The following is an 18,163-nucleotide window of genomic DNA, read 5'->3' as shown; positions in this document are numbered from 1 at the left end:
TTGTTGGGAACATTTGTGAAAGTTCACGGTTCATGAATAGTAAGTAACAAGCCATGAACTGTCACGAAGTACCATTTCCCCAGTTCTTGCGCCAATCTCTGTCCCTCACTGGAAAAGCTCTCATCCATCATCCTCCCATTTTTCTTTCATAAGTTAACAGCTACAGTACATTCAAAAGATGATTTCAGGATGTTTTTTCTTCAGGAAATCCTTACTCCTGTTTCTTCATTCAGTGCTCTTGTTCAGCTTGTACTGATTGCATTTCTAAACTCTTTTTCACACATGTGCCAGGCCTTACTATAGCTGGATGTTTTGTTCACTTCTCTGCATTTAAGCAATTTTACAAATACACAGGTATACCTAAATACTTGGCTTAGCAGCAATAAATGTAAAAGGGATCTCATGATTACAGTCAATCAGAACCTGAGCATCAGTGAGCCGTGCAATGCAGCTGCAAAAAGGACTAAGAGAATTTTAGGGTGCATTAACAGAATCGTTGGGTCAGGTCCAAATCAGTTTGCACTTGCTTATAAAAGAGTTCGTTTTAAAGGATATGTTTTGCCACATGAACCGTATTTAATGTATTGTGGTGTTGGAATTGCAAACAATTTTTGAGAGCCAGGAATATTTCAAACGAGCCTGCAGGAAGTGGTTTTCAAAAGAGAAAAAAGAAAATAGCTCCAGGTTTGAACAGTCTCCTAGTGTCCAAGCCATTTTCTTTGTGAATATGTTTACATTCTCTATGTAGGGTCAATAGAGACACACAGTGACAGAGTCTGGCAGAGACATAAGCATATCAATCCAACAAGGATGGTCTGTGCATAGAGGCCTACACATAGATTGCCATGTGGATCAGATCTTACATGGGAAAAAACATTTGAACTCTGAGGCTTTGAAGAATGAATCTACACGCAGCAACTGAAATGATCTACGCTGATTTATGTGAGCATGTCCATTCTGTGTTAGCAGAAGGTTGGTGTATCTTGGTATGAGAGCCTGGATCCAGCTTCATCTCTACTACATGGCCCAACAGGTTCATGTCAGCTGACTTTCCAAGGTCTAAGATGGGAGTGGGGGAAACTTTGGTTTCCTAGACATGTTGGACCAGAGATCCATAACCCCATACTCTTAGACATGGCAGTGAATGGGTGATGGGAATTGTAGGCCCAAACCACCTATTTGGTGGATATCTGCAAAACTACCACTAGGAATTGGACCTTACCAGTGGTGGCCACAACGCTATGGAATGCATTGCTTGAGGCTCCCTGCCTTCCGGTTTTTAGGAAACAGGTAAAAACTGTATCGTTTGAAGAAGCCTTCGGAAATGTCCTATCCCTCTGACATCCTCATGGATCCATGAATTTGATCTTGATCTTGATTCACTGTTGCCTCTAGGTTTATTTCATATTTTGGGGTATTACTGTTATGGTTTTGGATATCATTATTTATGTCCTTGTGGGCTGGGATAGGTAATTCTGTTTTTTAATTGCTGTTAGCCACCCAGAGTTGTGTCTGGTCACCAGATAGGTGGAACAGAAATGTAATAAATAAATGAAAAAGAGATTTGTGCTCAGCCTTGTCCATTCTGTGCTATAATGCACAGAGTATTGTTTTGTGTTCTAATGCCATATTTTCCCATTGTTGCTTATTTCCTCAATTAGTGACAAATTAACTAACTTGTTTGTTTATTTCTCACACTTACTATGCTGGGGAAAATAGGTGAAATCTTAAAAGCACTGCTGAAAGAAATATGTGCAAACTGAAGTCATCCTGGACTTTCTCTATCTCTATGTTGTTAACATTGTTTTAATTTTTGTTATATTCTCTAACTGTAAGCCAGCAAGAGTAGATCCACAATCACAAGCACAGTTTCAACAAAAAAGAGGAAAGTGTGAAGCTCAACAAAACTTGGCTCCCAGCTCTCAAAAATACAGCGTGCAAAAGGTCAATGAACTCTACCCAGCCACAAGGACAAGGGATCACTACACACAAAAGACAGCTAATGACACGCATCAACCACAGGAACAGATAATCTCTTCTCCTTAGCACAACAATACACCCACAACAATACACACTAATCACCCATCTACAGAAAAAGACAAAAGCCGATCTCACAGCCATAAATAGTACACTCCCAAGCCAACTACACCAGAGCATAGAGTGCTATCCTCTGAAGATGCCGGCCACAGAGACTGGCGAAACGTTAGGAAGAACAACCTTCAGAACACAGCCAAAGAGCCCGAAAAACCCACAACAACCATTAGATCCCGGCCGTGAAAGCCTTCACGAATGTAAAGAGTAGATTCGTTGACTCTAGATCAGTGGGGTAAAACCCGGAAAAATAAATTAAATAAATAAATATATTTTCCAATCCGCTTCCATTAATAGCTAAATAATCCTTTTGAGGGTTTTTGCTGAGTGAGAGAACATTGAGCATTGAGCAGGAGGTTGGACTTGATGGCTGTAAAGGCCCTTCCAACTCCATTATTCTATGATTCTATGAACATCCTACCCTTTCCATTGGTCTATGATGTTCACTATTTGATGGTGCAGGCATGCTGATAAACTCTTTTGCCTATTATGGGGCCTCTCATCTCATCTATTTCACTGTCTACTACTCTCATGCAGTTGCTCACAATCCACTGGAAAAAGTGACCTAAGATGCCACATCACTATTAGGTGTTCCAGCAGCAAACAGTCCCTCTCCCAATTACTTTCCATTTTGGGCAAACTGTGGGTTGCATCCTCTTCTTCTAGATTACCCCGCAAGCTGTAGCTTGTCTCAGGCGGGCTACATTATATCATGCATGCCTTGCTCCATCCAGCTGAACTCAAGCATATATTAAGTGAAACAGCTCTGCTTTGCTCAATTAACCATCATTCACTGATACATTTATAGACATACATACAATAATTCAGGTATCTGGAATATAGGTTATTAGAGGAAAAATGCATTGGAGATTAATCTTTGTAGGGTTACAGGACTTCCTTATAACTAGAAGCAGAACAGGGGGTCTTTCCATCTTGAGAGGCAGTGACTTTCCAGGGCATAAGGCAGGGGTATTTTCCCTATGTATTTTTCTTTGTCCTCACTGAAAGGGGCTTACTTTACAAGCCTCACTGCTGAAGAAATTCCATTTTGAGAACAGAAGAAATATTGGTTAATCTGTAGGAAGACACTTTTTAAATCCAAATATTTTTTTCTAATTCAGGTGCAGTGGATTTTTTTTTTAAATCAAGATTTATGGAGAGAAGCTGGAAGACTTTTTGCTACAGGTGGAAATTCCTGTATTTTGGCCTGTTAAACTGGATGACTGAAATGCAAAGATACAAATATGAGTTTGGCACTTCACCATCTGTATAATGCAACAGGAATATGATGGGGGGTAGGAAGCTGCTGTCAGTACTATTGCTGAGGCTCCTGTCAGCATTTCCATTAAATGCATGGCCTCTCAAGATCCAATTTTTGGCCTTCAATGTTTTTTAGGGGATCAGATTCCCTTTACTGTGATCCCTTCCCTTAGTACTACATGCCCAAAGTAAATGGTTTAAAGGGGTTTAAATGTCCGTTGTCCACTTTAGCAGTAGCTCTTAGCCCTCTACCAGCTTTAAATGTCCTGAACTATAAAAGCTGAACTATAAAAGCCATGGTAAACAGAATGGAATGGATACATAGATTCCCCCCCCTCAAAAGTGCTTTAGTTTTTGGCAACTGTAATCATCTTTTAAGTCTAAATGTGATAGTCCCAAAGAGAGGAGACCCATTGAACTGATCTGTGGACTGATTGAGACTAATCTAGTGAAACTAACCATTAGCTTTAGGCCAATGCCTCTTGTCCTGTCTTGTTACAATTCTGCATTTATCTTTTTATAGGATTTTGTGCACCACTCTGAGGTGAAAGGTGGGTTATACATTTTAAAACTCAACAGCCATAAGGGAACATGTAGATTAAGAAAAATGTGCAAAAAGCCCCTGCATTAAGAAAAGGGTGTACCAAAATAGACATGAATTCCTGAGCAGAAATTTTAAAATGACTGCCATTTTGATGGGACACGAATGCTGGTGGGATTCTGGGAAATGGGGGGGGAACAAAACAAAACTGGTGTTTGTTTTTATAACATGCCAAGCCAACTGCATTTCACGTTTTCAAGTGGGTGACTTCTGTATAGGTTACAGGTCCAAGATCTGACATTGTCTTCTGACACAGCGGGCTTAAAAGCTCTGGGGGCAGGATTTTGCAGTTTCTACGTTAGAATAAAAGTGAATGCTAGGCAAATGGAGAGTACTTACATTCTTTTGTGTTGGGAGGGGCCAAAGTGCACGAGTAACAAACCATTCCATAGATGTTCCGTGGCCTGTTTTCTAACATGTAGTAACTGCAATGAAAAGACAAGCCGAAGCAAAGACTAACTTCAGTTGTTGTCATTAAATGTGATTGAAAAGTAAAAACCAATTCTTGTTGTTAATTTAGACTTCAAAAAAAAAAACAGGTTTTGAACTTTAATCTGATTTTAGGAAGTGGTGAAAAGTAGCCCTAAGGCCACAAAAGTCCAGCTTTTCGACTTTACAACCTAACATTTGGAGAAGGAATCACATGTGGTGTTCCTGCTCCAACTCCATGAATTTAGATCTTAATTAGAGTTTGGAGTAGAATTTGTTCTAAAAAGAACTCACTGGGTTATTAATTATTTCTTAATAGCCAGGTTGTCGTCGTCATCATCATTGCTCCAGTCATGCACGTAACTGGTTGCACCATGTAATACACTTTCTTGTTATAAGTTCAACCCTCAAAACACAATGAAATACTCTGTGTTTCGCTCTAATGGCCAATTCTGATATCATAACTCATGAATATTTACAGAAATATGAAGGCCAAAACCAAAGAATACCTTTCTTGCCATTTAGGGTAGATAAAGAGAATGGCAAACAGCCTGGAAAGATTTCTGGCAAAGCATTTCTAAAAATGCCTTCAATGTACAGTACTTTAAAATCCCCACACCCACCTTAAGGTACCCATAGCTTTTCCAATGGCCAAAGGGGGCCCCAGGGATTCTTGGAAATTGGGGGGGGGGGATAGGAAGCTTTAAATACATTTAAAGTAATTATTTCCAGTGCCCTGATCCATTTTACATGGGTGCAAAGCTGTGCAATAGGATTTTGCCCAATGTTTTAAAACTTCGAATGTTAGCATGGGGGAGTCAATGGGTTGGATCCAGACTCAAAATGCAGTTCTAATTCCCTCTGACATCCATCAGGATGTGTGGGTAGCAAATCTTAAGTCTATAAAATTTTCACACTGATTTCCCTTGACTTAGTCTAGATCCAAGCCATTATCTTACTTTAAAAATAGATGTGTTTTGACTATACTGTACTGAAGAAGCAACAGTAAGTTTAACCAATTTAGTGCATTATTTGATGTCACTGTAGAGAAAGATCTGGCAATTTAATTGAGTTTTCTGTAGAAAATGATGAAGGACCATATTCTGGCCATGTTGATTTTCCAGCTAATCAGGGTGATTTTCCAGGGGGGCGAATAAAAATATTTATTTCATATGTAAATAATGTCTATTAATAGAACACATGTGGTTATAATCCAGTAGTCAGTTGCATCTAGAGTAGATCCATTGAATCACTGGAACGTATGGAGCAGTTGACTCACCAAATCCCCACTAATTCAATGGACCCACTCTAAGCTGCGATTTACTGCTGGATTTGAGCGAGCATTTCAACAAATTGGGCTGATGTAAACAGCTACAGTCTGCCCTAGTACTCTATTTGTTTTTTAAACAGTTTCTTTTTGTGCGTCTTCTGCCATTCAAAATATCCTTTCTGCTTCTTATCATTAGACAATTGTTCTATATTTCATTTACTTTGATAGCATATGCAACATTCTTTGATGTCAAAGTTACTTATAAAAGCACATCTATTATTTACATATAATTAATTATTGTGCACTCAATCAGATGCAGAAACAAACGTGGTCAGCAGTGTAAATGCTGTAAACAAATATGTTTAGGTCCTTCAGCACAAAACATTTCTTCTTTTTTTTCAGAAGAGACCTAAGGGTCCTAATTAAATCCTTACCCAGGGAGACAAGGGCCACATTCTGCATCATTCTCTTGATCTCCAGGGGTCATAACAGTTGCCCGAAAGAATCCCTCGCAGTCCTTGTGCCGCCTGCATATCTGATAACCGCCTTTTGAAAATTTTTCTGATGGACAGGGGACACAGCCGTAGTCTTCATCTCTAGTGCCGTATCCGCATGTCTATGGAGTAAGAGAGTCCTGGAGGTCAAAGAGCCGCTAAGAACAACTTCTATTAAATGTGGGCATGGATATACACACATACACTGTACATTCTTGATGCATTGTCTCAGGATAGGATCTGCCATTATTATGACTTGCCCCGTCATTGTCAGAGGCTACAGAATGGGAAGGAAAGGTGAGCAGAGCCTTCTCAGTAGTGGCACCCAGGCTTTGGAATTCTTTTTCCAAAGAGAGGCATATGGCATCTTTGTCTCCTATTTCTGGGAGATATTTTTTTCTCACCAAGCTTTTTATGACAGCTGAATGGATTGTCTTTATTGGGCTATATTTCTCTGGATTTACAAAAGACAGTATTAATTATATCCGGCTTTTAAATTAATGCACTCAAAGTAATGTCTTCATGTATTATTTATTGATTTATTTTTATTTTTAATGTAAGCTGTACAGGCACTTTTTTGTGCCAAAACACAGGACAGAAATTAATAACATAAGCTCTCATCTACTGCCATTCCAACTGAGTCAAAAGCCCTGTTCAGGCATTCACTTGGCCATGCATAGGTCAGAAACTGGGGACAAGACTAGGGGTGAAGTGGTGCCTGGGCTCACACCTCAAAATCCTGAGGCTTTCTGGTCATCAAGGACTGTTACATCACCAGCCACCCTCCTTGGGCTTCTCTGTTCCCCCCCCCCCCGAGCTTATCTGAATAGGGCTAACAGGTTAAAGAGGCTGTGTGTTCTTCTTTGCAAAGGGCATTACTGTACAGTATTTGAAAGACTGTTGGCAGAGATTATTTGTATAACAACATACAGTACTCTGCTGGTTGGGCCATCCAGTCAAAATGCAATTTAAAGAAAGAGCCATAAGAAATGACAGCAAAAGGCCTTGAATCAACTGTTAGCCCCTGAACAGAATTCAGAGCAGACTCACAGGTCACCTGAGCACTGTCTAGTCACTAGAATGTCCTCTACTCTACTTTTATTCAGGCTTCTTTGGCCAAATCAATGCCTCCACATACCTGGAGCTCTAACAGCAGAGATTGATATGGAGATGAAAGACTCATACACCTCACGCAACCAGTAATATAACTGGTACCTTGGTAGACTGCCCTGGCAGCTTGTGCTTCTGTTGCTCCTTACATGTAAATATTAAACAGGACAACTATCTAGCAATTATTTCTAAATCTGCAGTTTTGGGGTATGAATTAGATTATCCAACTTTAAAGAAATCATTTAAGCATTACTGGATACCCAGTGTGGTGTAAGACTGAAGAGGCCTGGATTTGAATTCTCAGCCAGCCATGGAAACTGAGTGGGGGTGTGGAACTAGTGAAACCACTCCTTAAATATCTCACTTCTCTTGCGAACCCTATTGAATTTGTTATAAAACTGTTTTGATTTGATAGCACATGAAAACAACAACAACATCCAATTTTATGCAAAGCCCTCGCCTCTTTCTGATCCTCTTTGGTTGGCAATGTATTTCCTCTTTTTTGGTCTTTTTTGTATAAGTGACATCTATCCTACAAAGATTATGCTGAACATCCCATTCCAGTGTGAACAAACACAGAGGCTGTCTGTGAAAAAGCCCTTTCCATTCTGTTTCCTCTCCCATGCTGCCTGCTCCCTTTCGTGAACCAAGACAGAAATGAATGGGAATGGACAGATGGACTACCTAGATTGGAGGAGCCCTCTCACTGCTGTCCACTGAGCAGAGGGGACTTAAAGGGGCCCTTGAATGCCTCTTGGTTTGCATTCAACACTTCTCAGCTCAAAGTATGGTCCCCATTAAAAAACAAATGCTGACCAGGACAACAAGAGCACGGGCCAAACAAAACGGCGGATGCAATGCAATTATCTGAAATTGCCTGGGAGAGAGATTGTGCTGCCCTCGCTGCTAGCCCACGCCAGCCTCCTTTCAAACTCCACTTGGAACGCGATGGTGGTATTTTTACCTCATAACCACCATGTGGTGGCCATTTTCTCGACAGTGGGGAAATTTAGAATAATGATACCCCTGTGCAGCACACGAAATAACTCTGTTCACTGGTATTTTAGAACAAGAGAAGGCATGTGTTGGGCCTATGAATGTGATTTGATACAGATTTCTTGTTTCAATGAATGGGGGCATAAGAAATTGCTTTAAACCAGGTCAGTCTATCTGCCTTACAGAGTCCACATTGCCATCCTTGTATCTTTTGCAATCATATTCATTGCCTGCTATATTAAGGGTGCTCCCCAATGAGATTTTATTTATTCAATTTTATTTATTCAATTTTCACTGTGCAGTTTTGTCTGGCTCCATTCTACAGGAAGCACAGCCACCATTATCTTCCACTTGCAACCCTCCCATGTTCTCCTACTACTTCTTCTATTTTTCTCATCTCTCCACAGAAAAATCAGGAAAGCGGAGGAAAGGATTGAAAAGACAGGATATACTTTGTTGGGAGCAAGGGGCCTTCTGTCTGGAGGACACCCTGGTTAACTACAGCTCTCCAGGGCGTTTCCCACCAACTGTCGCGTGATCTTCTCAACTGGAGAAGGCAGGAACTGAACTCAGGCTCTCTGACACTCAAAGCAAGCACTGTGCCACTGAGACACTCTTCTTCCCCTTATGTAAGGAAGCTCACAATTTTGTTATTTATAGAAGATAAACGTGCAGTTGTAACAGGAGTGAGTAGAGGACGGGAAGGCTGAGCCAGTTCTTTTTTAAATTGAATTTCAAACAGTGTGTATCATTTTCTGAGGGCCATGATTAATTATCTTTATCTTCTAAAGTGCAAATGTTAGCATTCCCGGTAAAAAAATTGTCAAAAAGGCAGGAAATGAATAGAGAACTCACCATGTATGGCTCTTCTCCTGGCTCACACTGTGGACACTCGTGGCACATTCCTGTTGTCTGGTTGTAGTATTCATTTTCACCGCAGTTAGAATATTCACCATTAGCAAAATACACGAGTGACACCTGTGACCAAAGGGTAAATGCTGATTAGTTCATTGGCTACATTTCCTCCTCTTAATACATCTCCTGCTCTCATTTATTTACGTAGAAGTGATGCTGCACAGCACTGAACTTTTAGAGTCCAGGGAGGCCGAACCCTACCTACCATTAGGTGCACTGAGGCAAAGCCTCAGCTGGCAGACACTGTGGAGCAGCAGTGGCAGTCTTCTGGCCATTTTTCCTGAGCCCCCCAGCCCTCTATTGGATGAAAGGCATGTATGTGACATGGCTGTCTTGCACCCACAAATTACCCTATTGTCCTCAGTTGCAGTAAAGGAGTTCATCCCATTGCCAGTACAGAAGTAATATGGTGCTGCCAGGTCATCTGGCTTCTGTTCAGGGAAGCACTAACATGTCCTTTACCTCAGAATGTGTTGGGCTGCCCATTCCTGTTACATAGGAACTGGTACCTAAATGTGTGATGCCCCTGACGGTGGAGATAATTTAGGCTTCTTGTGGGCAGTAGCCACGGACAGCTTTATCCTCCATCAGTTGGTCTAAACCTCTTCCACAGCCATCCATGTTGGCAGCCCTCACTACATCTTGTAAGGACCAGCTCTGCAGCAACTCATTATTGCTTCAGATGATTTTAGTCCAGGTTAACAACATTTAATATTTGAAACATGTCAACAAGCGCCTCTTAGCAGCTGCATCTCATTTTGTCCTGCAGTTTATGTGCTTGAAATACATACCATAAGAAACTGAAACATATGAGTCCATTTGCATTCTCCCAGGCGCACCATATTATCTTGATGATTTACCTGAAATGGAAAGACCAACGGTTATTGCCAAAAAAAGAGAGACTACATCAATAGTGCAATCCTATGTGTGTTTTATGACTCCAAAGTTTGTTCAGTATGGCTTACACCTTCCTAAATGCAACAGTGCAATCCAATATACGTATGCTCACTCAGAAATAAGTTCTACAGAGTGCAGTGGGATCTCATCTTATCTTTTTTAAAAAAAACAGAATTGCAACTGAACAGGCTAAGATTGATTGGTAGATCTGACAAAAGCAGATCTGCTTCTTCACTCAGTCTGGTGACATATGCTGGCTAAGGAGGGAAATGGGGGTAATTTCACTGGGCAAGTTATCCCAAGGGATTCTTCTATTTATTGTTCTTTCCCTTTTTCCTATCGATAGCAATGGGGGAGAAGTTAGCTATGCCGTCTGCCAAGTGCAGTCCAGAATGGCCACATCTAGGGAAAGGGAGCAACACTGGATGCCAGCTCTACACTGTCCATGGAACTTCTGTTTTGTCAAGGCAAGGTTTCTACCTGCCTGGTATAGAGAAGGTTCTGACTGCAGAGAAGCAGCCACCCAGTGATTCTCCCCTACCAACTAACAGACACTGATTTGTCATCCTACCTCTTCCAGCCATCAACCTCAGCTTAAGACTGTGATCTAGGCCACTTAACATATTCTGATTTTAAAAATTAGATTATACAGATAGCATATTGTTAGAAGTTGAAAGCATGTTAGTGTTCCAGTGATGGAATTCCATCTGAGTTTAGTGTCCTGATAATCAGACTTTGAAATGAAGCCCACATTCACCTCTCAAGGGCCAATCACAAAATAAAGCAAGTAAATATGCAAGCTACAGGAGGTGAGAAGAGTTTGTGGTTTGAAAGTAATATGTCATGCTGGTTGTCAGTATGACAATTTAGCATTTAAGACATTCCTGGTTCTAAAGACATGCTATCTGTATCATCTAGTTTGACCCTCAGATTATTTTTCTAGGTAGAGTCAGCTTACATCCACTAATCACTGTTGTTTCTCATAGCTAATCCTATTGGCTTTCTTACGCTTTGATGAAGGAAAAAGAAAGGAGAGGAAATCAACATCCTGCTGGAGTTTCTGTGAGCCAGATTTATGTCATAGCATTTAAACACATATTTTTAATTTTTTCCCCCAACTCATTTCTAAACTTATTTCAAAAGCCTGATTGTTTTTACACAAGGGGTGGTGGATTGGGTCTGTACATTTAGGTTTTGAAAAATCTTTTCTGGAGGCATGAATTAATGAAGCCTACTTCAATTTGTAAAAATGTTGCCAAGCATAGGGAAATGGAGAAATTGATATTGCTGTTAATTACTTTTGACTATGCATGTGAAACATTACTGATGCAGCAAAAGGAAGACAGTATGACTGAGGGGTAGACAAAAGTAATTTTAAAAGTCCCACCCAATGGACAAAACCATGTGCTTCTTTAATGCTTAAAAGAGGGTAGATACCCAATTTTTAAAAAACACGTCTTCACTAATTAATGTACTGTATATGCTTTCTGAATATATATTACACTCAAGCACACAACACCTCTTAATATGGAACAACAGAGGTTGCATTTGGTTAAGCTGGTTTGGTTTTCTCTTACATCTTTTTGTTAAAAATGCCTTGTTAGTTACATAGTGGTGCTTAACAAACAACAACATTTAGGAAGGGGTAGGATGCCTTTGACTGTGTGGGCCACAGCAAACTATGGCAAGTCCTTTAAGAAATGGGAGTGCCTCACCACCTTATCTATCTCCTGAGAAATCTATATGTGGGACAGGAAGCCACAGTTAGAACTAGATATGGAACAACTGATTGGTTCAAAATTGGGAAAGAAGTACGACAAGGCTGTATATTGTTTCCCCACTTATTCAATTTATATGCAGAATACATCATGCGAAAGGCTGGACTGGAGGAATCCCAAACTGGAATTAAGATTGCTGGAAGAAATATCAACAACCTCCAATATGCAGATGATACAACTCTGGAGGATGATTCCTGCAGTCCAGCCTTTTGCATGATATATTCTGCATATAAGTTAAATAAGCCGGGGGACAATATACAGCCTTGTCGTACTCCCTTCCCGATTTTGAACCAATCAGTTCCAATCAGTTGTTCCATATCCATTAAACTTACTTAGTTACAAATCAGATTCAGGGACTCAGTCATGGTTATTAAAAGCCTGCCGAAAAAGGTGGATCTTCAACTGTTGGTGGAAGGAAGGGGCCAACCTAATCTTCCAAGAGACCATTCCACAATCTGAGAGCTGCCATAGAGAAGGCCTTCTCTTGTGTCCCCATCAAACATCCCTGCAATGGCAATGGAACTGAGGGGGGGGGCTCCTTAATGATCAGAAAAGCTCATATGGGAAAATACAGACCTAAAACATAGCGCTCTATAGGTCAGGGGTTCCCAACCCCTGGTCCATGGCCCAGTGCCGGTCCGTGGGCTTCCTTTAACTGGGTCGTGGACATGGATCTCAACACACACACATCCTGCCTACACGGGGAAGCGTGTCGCACTTGCGGGTGGGTGTGTCATGCTTTCATGGCTTCCCATTGGCTGGCGGGTGGGCCGGCGGTGCCTGCTACTGGCTGCTTTGTTCTCTTGGACGGAACGTTCTTCCCCCTTGTTGGCCGTGGCTCTTTGGCCCTGGCAGTGGCGGCAAACAAGCAGCAGCAGGAAAGGAAAAGGAAAGGAAGAGAGGGGGAGGGAACGAGCAACAGACCATCAAGACCGACGGACAGACAGGCACGAGCTCTCTGCGCCAGTCTGCGAATAGAAACTGGGGGGAGGGGAGTGCCCGTGAGAAGGCTGTGCTCTTGGCATCACCCCTTCCCGTGGCACGTTTGGGCAGGGAGCAGAGGAGCGCCAGGCGGGAGGAAGGAGAAGCGGGCAGCCTCCTTCACCTCAGCCGCAGAGAGGACAAGGCAACAGCAGCTGCAGCGGCAATGGCACCAGCGCCTGGAGATGTGGCCCGACGAGGCACTCAAGGTAAGAGCTCCGTGTCACCCCCTCCTTTGGAGTGTCTTGCCAGGTGACCCGCAAAGAGCGGCAGGGTGGGGGGGAGAAAGAGAGAGAGAGAGAGACCTAAAACCAGAAGCCCCGGTTTCGCCAAACCCCTGACCCCGCAAGCTCTGCCGCTTCAGAGGGAGAAGACTGCCGGGCAGGGAGAGGGCTCCCCTTCTGGATGTGTGGGTGCTTTGGGGGGGCAAGCGAGATCCAGCCCCTACATGGCGGGGAGGGTCGGTAGCAGAGTTGCTCCTGTGCCTTCCAGAAACAGGGAGACAACTCCGAAGCAGGATGCTTCTGGGAGCCCCTGATGAGGAAGCCCTGCGCTCGCCAAGTAGATGCTGCTGCTGCTGCTGCTCCCACTCCCGGTTGGGCTGAAATTAGAAGCCAGGCAGATTTTGAGAGTGGGTGGGCATATCGTGCTTGCGCTCATGCGTGCAAGCGTGACACACCCCTCCACGAGCATGCCCCCGTCCCCCAACCGGTCCGCACACGGAGCCCCAAATAGTCTGTGGTCCCAAAAAGGTTGGGGACCGCTGCTATAGGTCATAATCAGCATTTTGAACTCAGCTTGGAAATGGACCAGTGTAGTTATTATAACATGGAAGTTAAACACTCCTCATAGCTGACCCCAGTCAGCAGTTTGGCTTCTGCATTTTGAACCAGATGAAGTTTCCAAACCATCTTCAAAGGCAGCCCTGTATAGAGCACTTTTCAGTGATCCAAGTAGCATGTAACTAAGGCATGTTTCACTATAGCCATTGTAAACAAATAAACAGAGAGAGAGAGAGAGAGAGGTGTTTTTATTAGCAAGGCCATCCTAGTTGTCTTCGGCAGTAAGGTGTTTTCCATGCACAAACTCCTTATCGCTGTTCACATGATCTAGAGAGCCATGCACTCAGAATATTGTTATTTTGTTAGCCTCTGTGCTTTGACTGCTACTCTGAGAAATCAAAACTATATCTTCCTGTAACTCATCTCCATCCAGGGAAAAGCCTGCCCTGTTACCTAAAGGTTTATGAGTACAGACAGGGAAAACGTACCATCCTGAACTCCCAGAACAACCACCTTGGGTGGTCCCAAATTATCTATCTAGGTCGACCCTGACAGTAAATTGAAATATAATGATAGCTCAGATAAATAAAATCTGGCATGTATAGTCAATTTCTATTTTTCTCATGCTAATGGGAATAAAGACAACTCTAAGAGATCTTCCCCAAGCTTCACCCATAGTGTACAATATACAAAACCGCCTTCTAGAATGATGCCTTGCTTTTAGCATTTTAATATTAAATAAATGTACACACACTCACAACAGCGTTCCGTGTCTAAGTCACACTGGCCATGTGACCACGGAAGATTGTCTTCGGACAAAACGCTGGCTCTATGGCTTGGAAACGGGGATGAGCACTGCCCCCTAGAGTCGAACACGACTGGACAAAAAAAAATTGTCAAGGGGAACCTTTACCTTTACCTTTACACACACTCACAACAGAGAAGATTTTAGAATATCCATAAGACTCCTAGGTTAAGAGGGGAAAAAATTAAAAAATCCTGCTTTCACTCATGGCACGACAGAAAACTGATTAGATTTATTTACTGTTTTTCAAGAACTCATTACTGGGAGGAAGAGGAAGAGTTAAAATAATTTTCCCTTTGGCATGATGAAAAAAAACAAGTCAATGTTAATGGTGTTTCTGCTACAACATGGTATATGCTTCAGGGACTGAACAAATTAAACATCTCTGATGTTTAAGGTGTGGTTGTAACAGTGTGGTCTTCGCAGAAAATATTAATTACCTTTCTAGATACTCATTTTAAAAAATCTGTGTCACAATAAGAGCTTTTCCCCATTGCCAAGGTAGAGTACCACAATCTTCCTCTCTTTCTCTCTCTCTCATACCCCCCACCCCTCACTTTCAAGTCTGACAATTATTATGCTGCTTAATCACCATGCAGCAAACATGCTACATGTCTTCCTCCTTCCAGCAAGTGGACTAGCTCAGACACGTTACTGTATGGATGAGAAGTGGAAAGGCAAGGAGGAGGATCTCTCCCGCACAAACCCACTTCTTTCTCTTCAGTTCCTTCAGAAGACAAGTCAACCAATGTTGAGCACTCTGTGAAGGCCTCTTGATTTCAACAAGAGAAAGAGTGAAGCCCATGTTGAATTTTCTCAAGAAAGTCAGTGCTGCTTGAAGGGCATAGCTTGGGATATGTTGTATTCCCAGATACTGCTCTAGCAAGGAGTAGAATATAAAAACAGAGAATACATTACTCGGAGACAGGGATTAGAAATACCATTTTCCTTTCCCTTCTCTGTCTCTTTCTCTCCATTCTTCTCTCTCTCTCTCTCTCTCTCTCTCTCTCTCTCTCTCTCTCTCTCTCACACACACACACACACACACACACACACACACACACACACACACACACACACACACACACACACACAAAAGGGTAGAATCATCACATACGTACTCATCCATGTGGAAGAATAAAGTTGCCCTGCCCTGGGTATGAAAACTGTTGAAAGTGGCCAAGCATACTAGCTACACATGCATCATTCTGTTGGACAGGTTCCAAGAGTACACTCCTAACCAAGGTATATTTATGTGTTCCCTGTTTAGAACACTAGTGTGGAAAGCTCGTACATAAATATTCTTGAGATTGCTTCTGCCCAGCCACTGTAGACCTCATTGGCTCTGTTCCAGAGAAAAGGTACTGTCATAATTGTCCAACTAAAGGCATGTTAGATATGGTTAGTGTACATTTCATTTTGTTGATTTACCTATAAATTAACACAGAACTCCTGCTCTGTGAAAGCTACTGTGTCATTATTGTTTAGCCTCAATGAGGGCTAGCCAGCTGCTGCTGGATTCCTCCTCTGCCAGCATATCTGATGGTTAAGGGGAGGAGTGATGTTATACTCCAAAGAATACAGTATATGGAGAGCTGCAGGTTCCTCATCCCTAATGTGTATCTATTGTTCTTTGAGCCTATAGCAGTCTTCTCTCTGGAATCACCAGAAAAAAATGCTAGCATAAATAAAAATTCTTGTCCCTAATCTCTGCCTTCCAGTTGGTACATGAGATAGTTGGATGTTCCTTCTTCATATGGGTGCCTTAAGCATAACTTTGGACAGAAGAATGGCATATAATGCAAATAATAAATAAAATAAATGCCATTTGCTTCTATTTTTCAATGTGTTTTTATTTATGCTGCCCTTCCTTCTATTAATCTAACGCTGCTTTATTCCTGTCCTTTTCCACCAGATCGTGTCTCACTCCCATCATCCTTTTGCTTCTCTCCCCCCTCCTTCTCCCCATGCTCACCTCTCTAAGGCAGACACCTTAGCTTTCATTATTTTATCATTTATATGGGACCTTTATTGGTAACATGAGTTACCACCTTTCACTTAGGTAGGTATCCTCACAAAATCTCTGTATGGCAATGTTATTTCCCTGTCTTCTTTCTGGGAATGGAGGCTGTTCAGCAGATATAGTAAAATCACACAAGGTGTGATTACAAATCATAAACAAAGATAGGTTGTGTTTGATACTCACAGACTCCACAGAGATTAGAATGTGGCCATCACCCCTATCAAGCCTGGATTGAACAAATTTTGTATAAATTCCAGTCTGCAGGTTATAAGTCTCGAAATGGTGGTGACTTCTTTCTGCCAGTCTCCACACCTCCACTGCAGAGCATGCATTAGCAACATTTTGTTAACAAACTGATGCACTGAGGTATTTACAGAAGGACTGGTATCGGTCAGTGGGTTGGAGCACGTGACCAGGGGTTTGAATTTCTACAGTGACCCCCCCTCCAGCCCAAAGAAGGGGACAGCCAAGTTCAACCCAATGTATGGTTGAAGGGGTTAAGTCCTCTGCCACCTGTGCAACCTTGGACAAGCGCCACAATCCTAGAGTGCCATTAGAAGGAAGGACTAGAAGACTACTTTGGAATACTTTCCCAGGAAATCCTAGGAAGTTCTCTATAAGTCAGAATTGACTTGACAGGATATAATTAGTCTACAATTTACACGGGGAAACTGAGAACTATTGAATTGAATTTTCAGGAATTGTTGAATTGTTCAGTTTTTATTTTAATTTTAGTTTACCCAGGAGAAGACTGGGAGGTACTAAACATTAAGTATCCCCATAACAAAAGAATACTGTATGCCATTATCACAGAAAGGCTAACAAGCTAAACTGGGGGATACAGAGCTCCACTGTAGGTGCCCATTCACGGGATAGCCAAGCTGCTGCACTTCAGCAAGATTGCGGTGCCATGTACTTTCAGCCCAAGCTGAGCTATGCTATAGCACTGTCTGTAGCCTGACATCATTTTTATCAATGGATCATCAAGTCACTGGCCAGCAGCAACAAAACGTTTATGAGAACATATGGTAATGGTAATGGGGGGGTGGAAATTCCAGCAGTCTTGAACAAAATGAACAAAGAGGTGTAGAAATGCAGCTCTGGCTTCTTCAGTTTCCAATATGAAGAGTTTTCATGTTATTGCATTTGAGTGGTGATAATGGAAATTGAAACTCACCTTTCCCTGTTGCTCTTCTTTCAAAGGAAGGACTTCTAGTTCCACATCACACAATGCTGTCCACTCATTCCCCCAGGATCATTCCCCCCGCTTTACCCATTTCCACTGTCACTATCAGTCCTATCCTGCCATCCATTTCACTCCTGAGTGCATTGTAGAGGTTTTCAAAACCTAAGTAGCTTTGTTTCTCTGCTTTAGTGCTCTCAACTCTGATTACTCCAGTGATCACCCCTAGAGGTGCACGAGCACGGAGAAGGCTTACTAAGGAAGCTATATACCCCAACACAGGGAAAAAACCACTAATAATCCCACAGCTATATCTAATAGAGTATGTAAAGGCATCTACGTGGGAGTTGGCTCTTGGCTGAAGAAGTGGAATGATCAGCTTAAGAGAAGCAAAATACTGCAAATGGATTTTGTTATAGGAACTTCGTCATGGATAGGAAAATATACTGTACTTAGGATATGAAATTAAGGTAAGCAGCATTCCAAGGAAGAGTTGGGAGAGGACTGAAGGGAGATAGTTAAGCATATCACAAATGGGAAAACGGCAG

General features: G+C 42.1%; 1 protein-coding gene across 1 annotated transcript in view; it reads right to left on the bottom strand.

Annotated features, from left to right (window-relative positions):
* EDAR (ectodysplasin A receptor) overlaps positions 1–17,856 on the bottom strand; it is a 32,544-nt gene extending 14,688 nt beyond the window's left edge. Inside the window, exons 1-5 of the mRNA XM_078391467.1 lie at positions 17,610–17,856; positions 9,958–10,026; positions 9,107–9,229; positions 6,086–6,267; positions 4,292–4,377 (exon numbers count right to left, since the gene is read on the bottom strand). Of these exons, the coding sequence (XP_078247593.1) occupies positions 4,292–4,377; positions 6,086–6,267; positions 9,107–9,229; positions 9,958–10,008 (442 nt within the window). The 5' untranslated portion in view covers positions 10,009–10,026; positions 17,610–17,856. The remainder of the gene's footprint in view (positions 1–4,291; positions 4,378–6,085; positions 6,268–9,106; positions 9,230–9,957; positions 10,027–17,609) is intronic.
* Positions 17,857–18,163: the final 307 nt, after the last annotated feature.

The sequence above is a fragment of the Pogona vitticeps genome, chromosome 3 (assembly GCF_051106095.1).
Source record: "Pogona vitticeps strain Pit_001003342236 chromosome 3, PviZW2.1, whole genome shotgun sequence".
Lineage (NCBI taxonomy): Eukaryota > Metazoa > Chordata > Lepidosauria > Squamata > Agamidae > Pogona > Pogona vitticeps.
The sequence above is the reverse complement of the archived record's forward strand: the minus strand, read 5'-3'. Positions and strand labels throughout refer to the sequence as shown.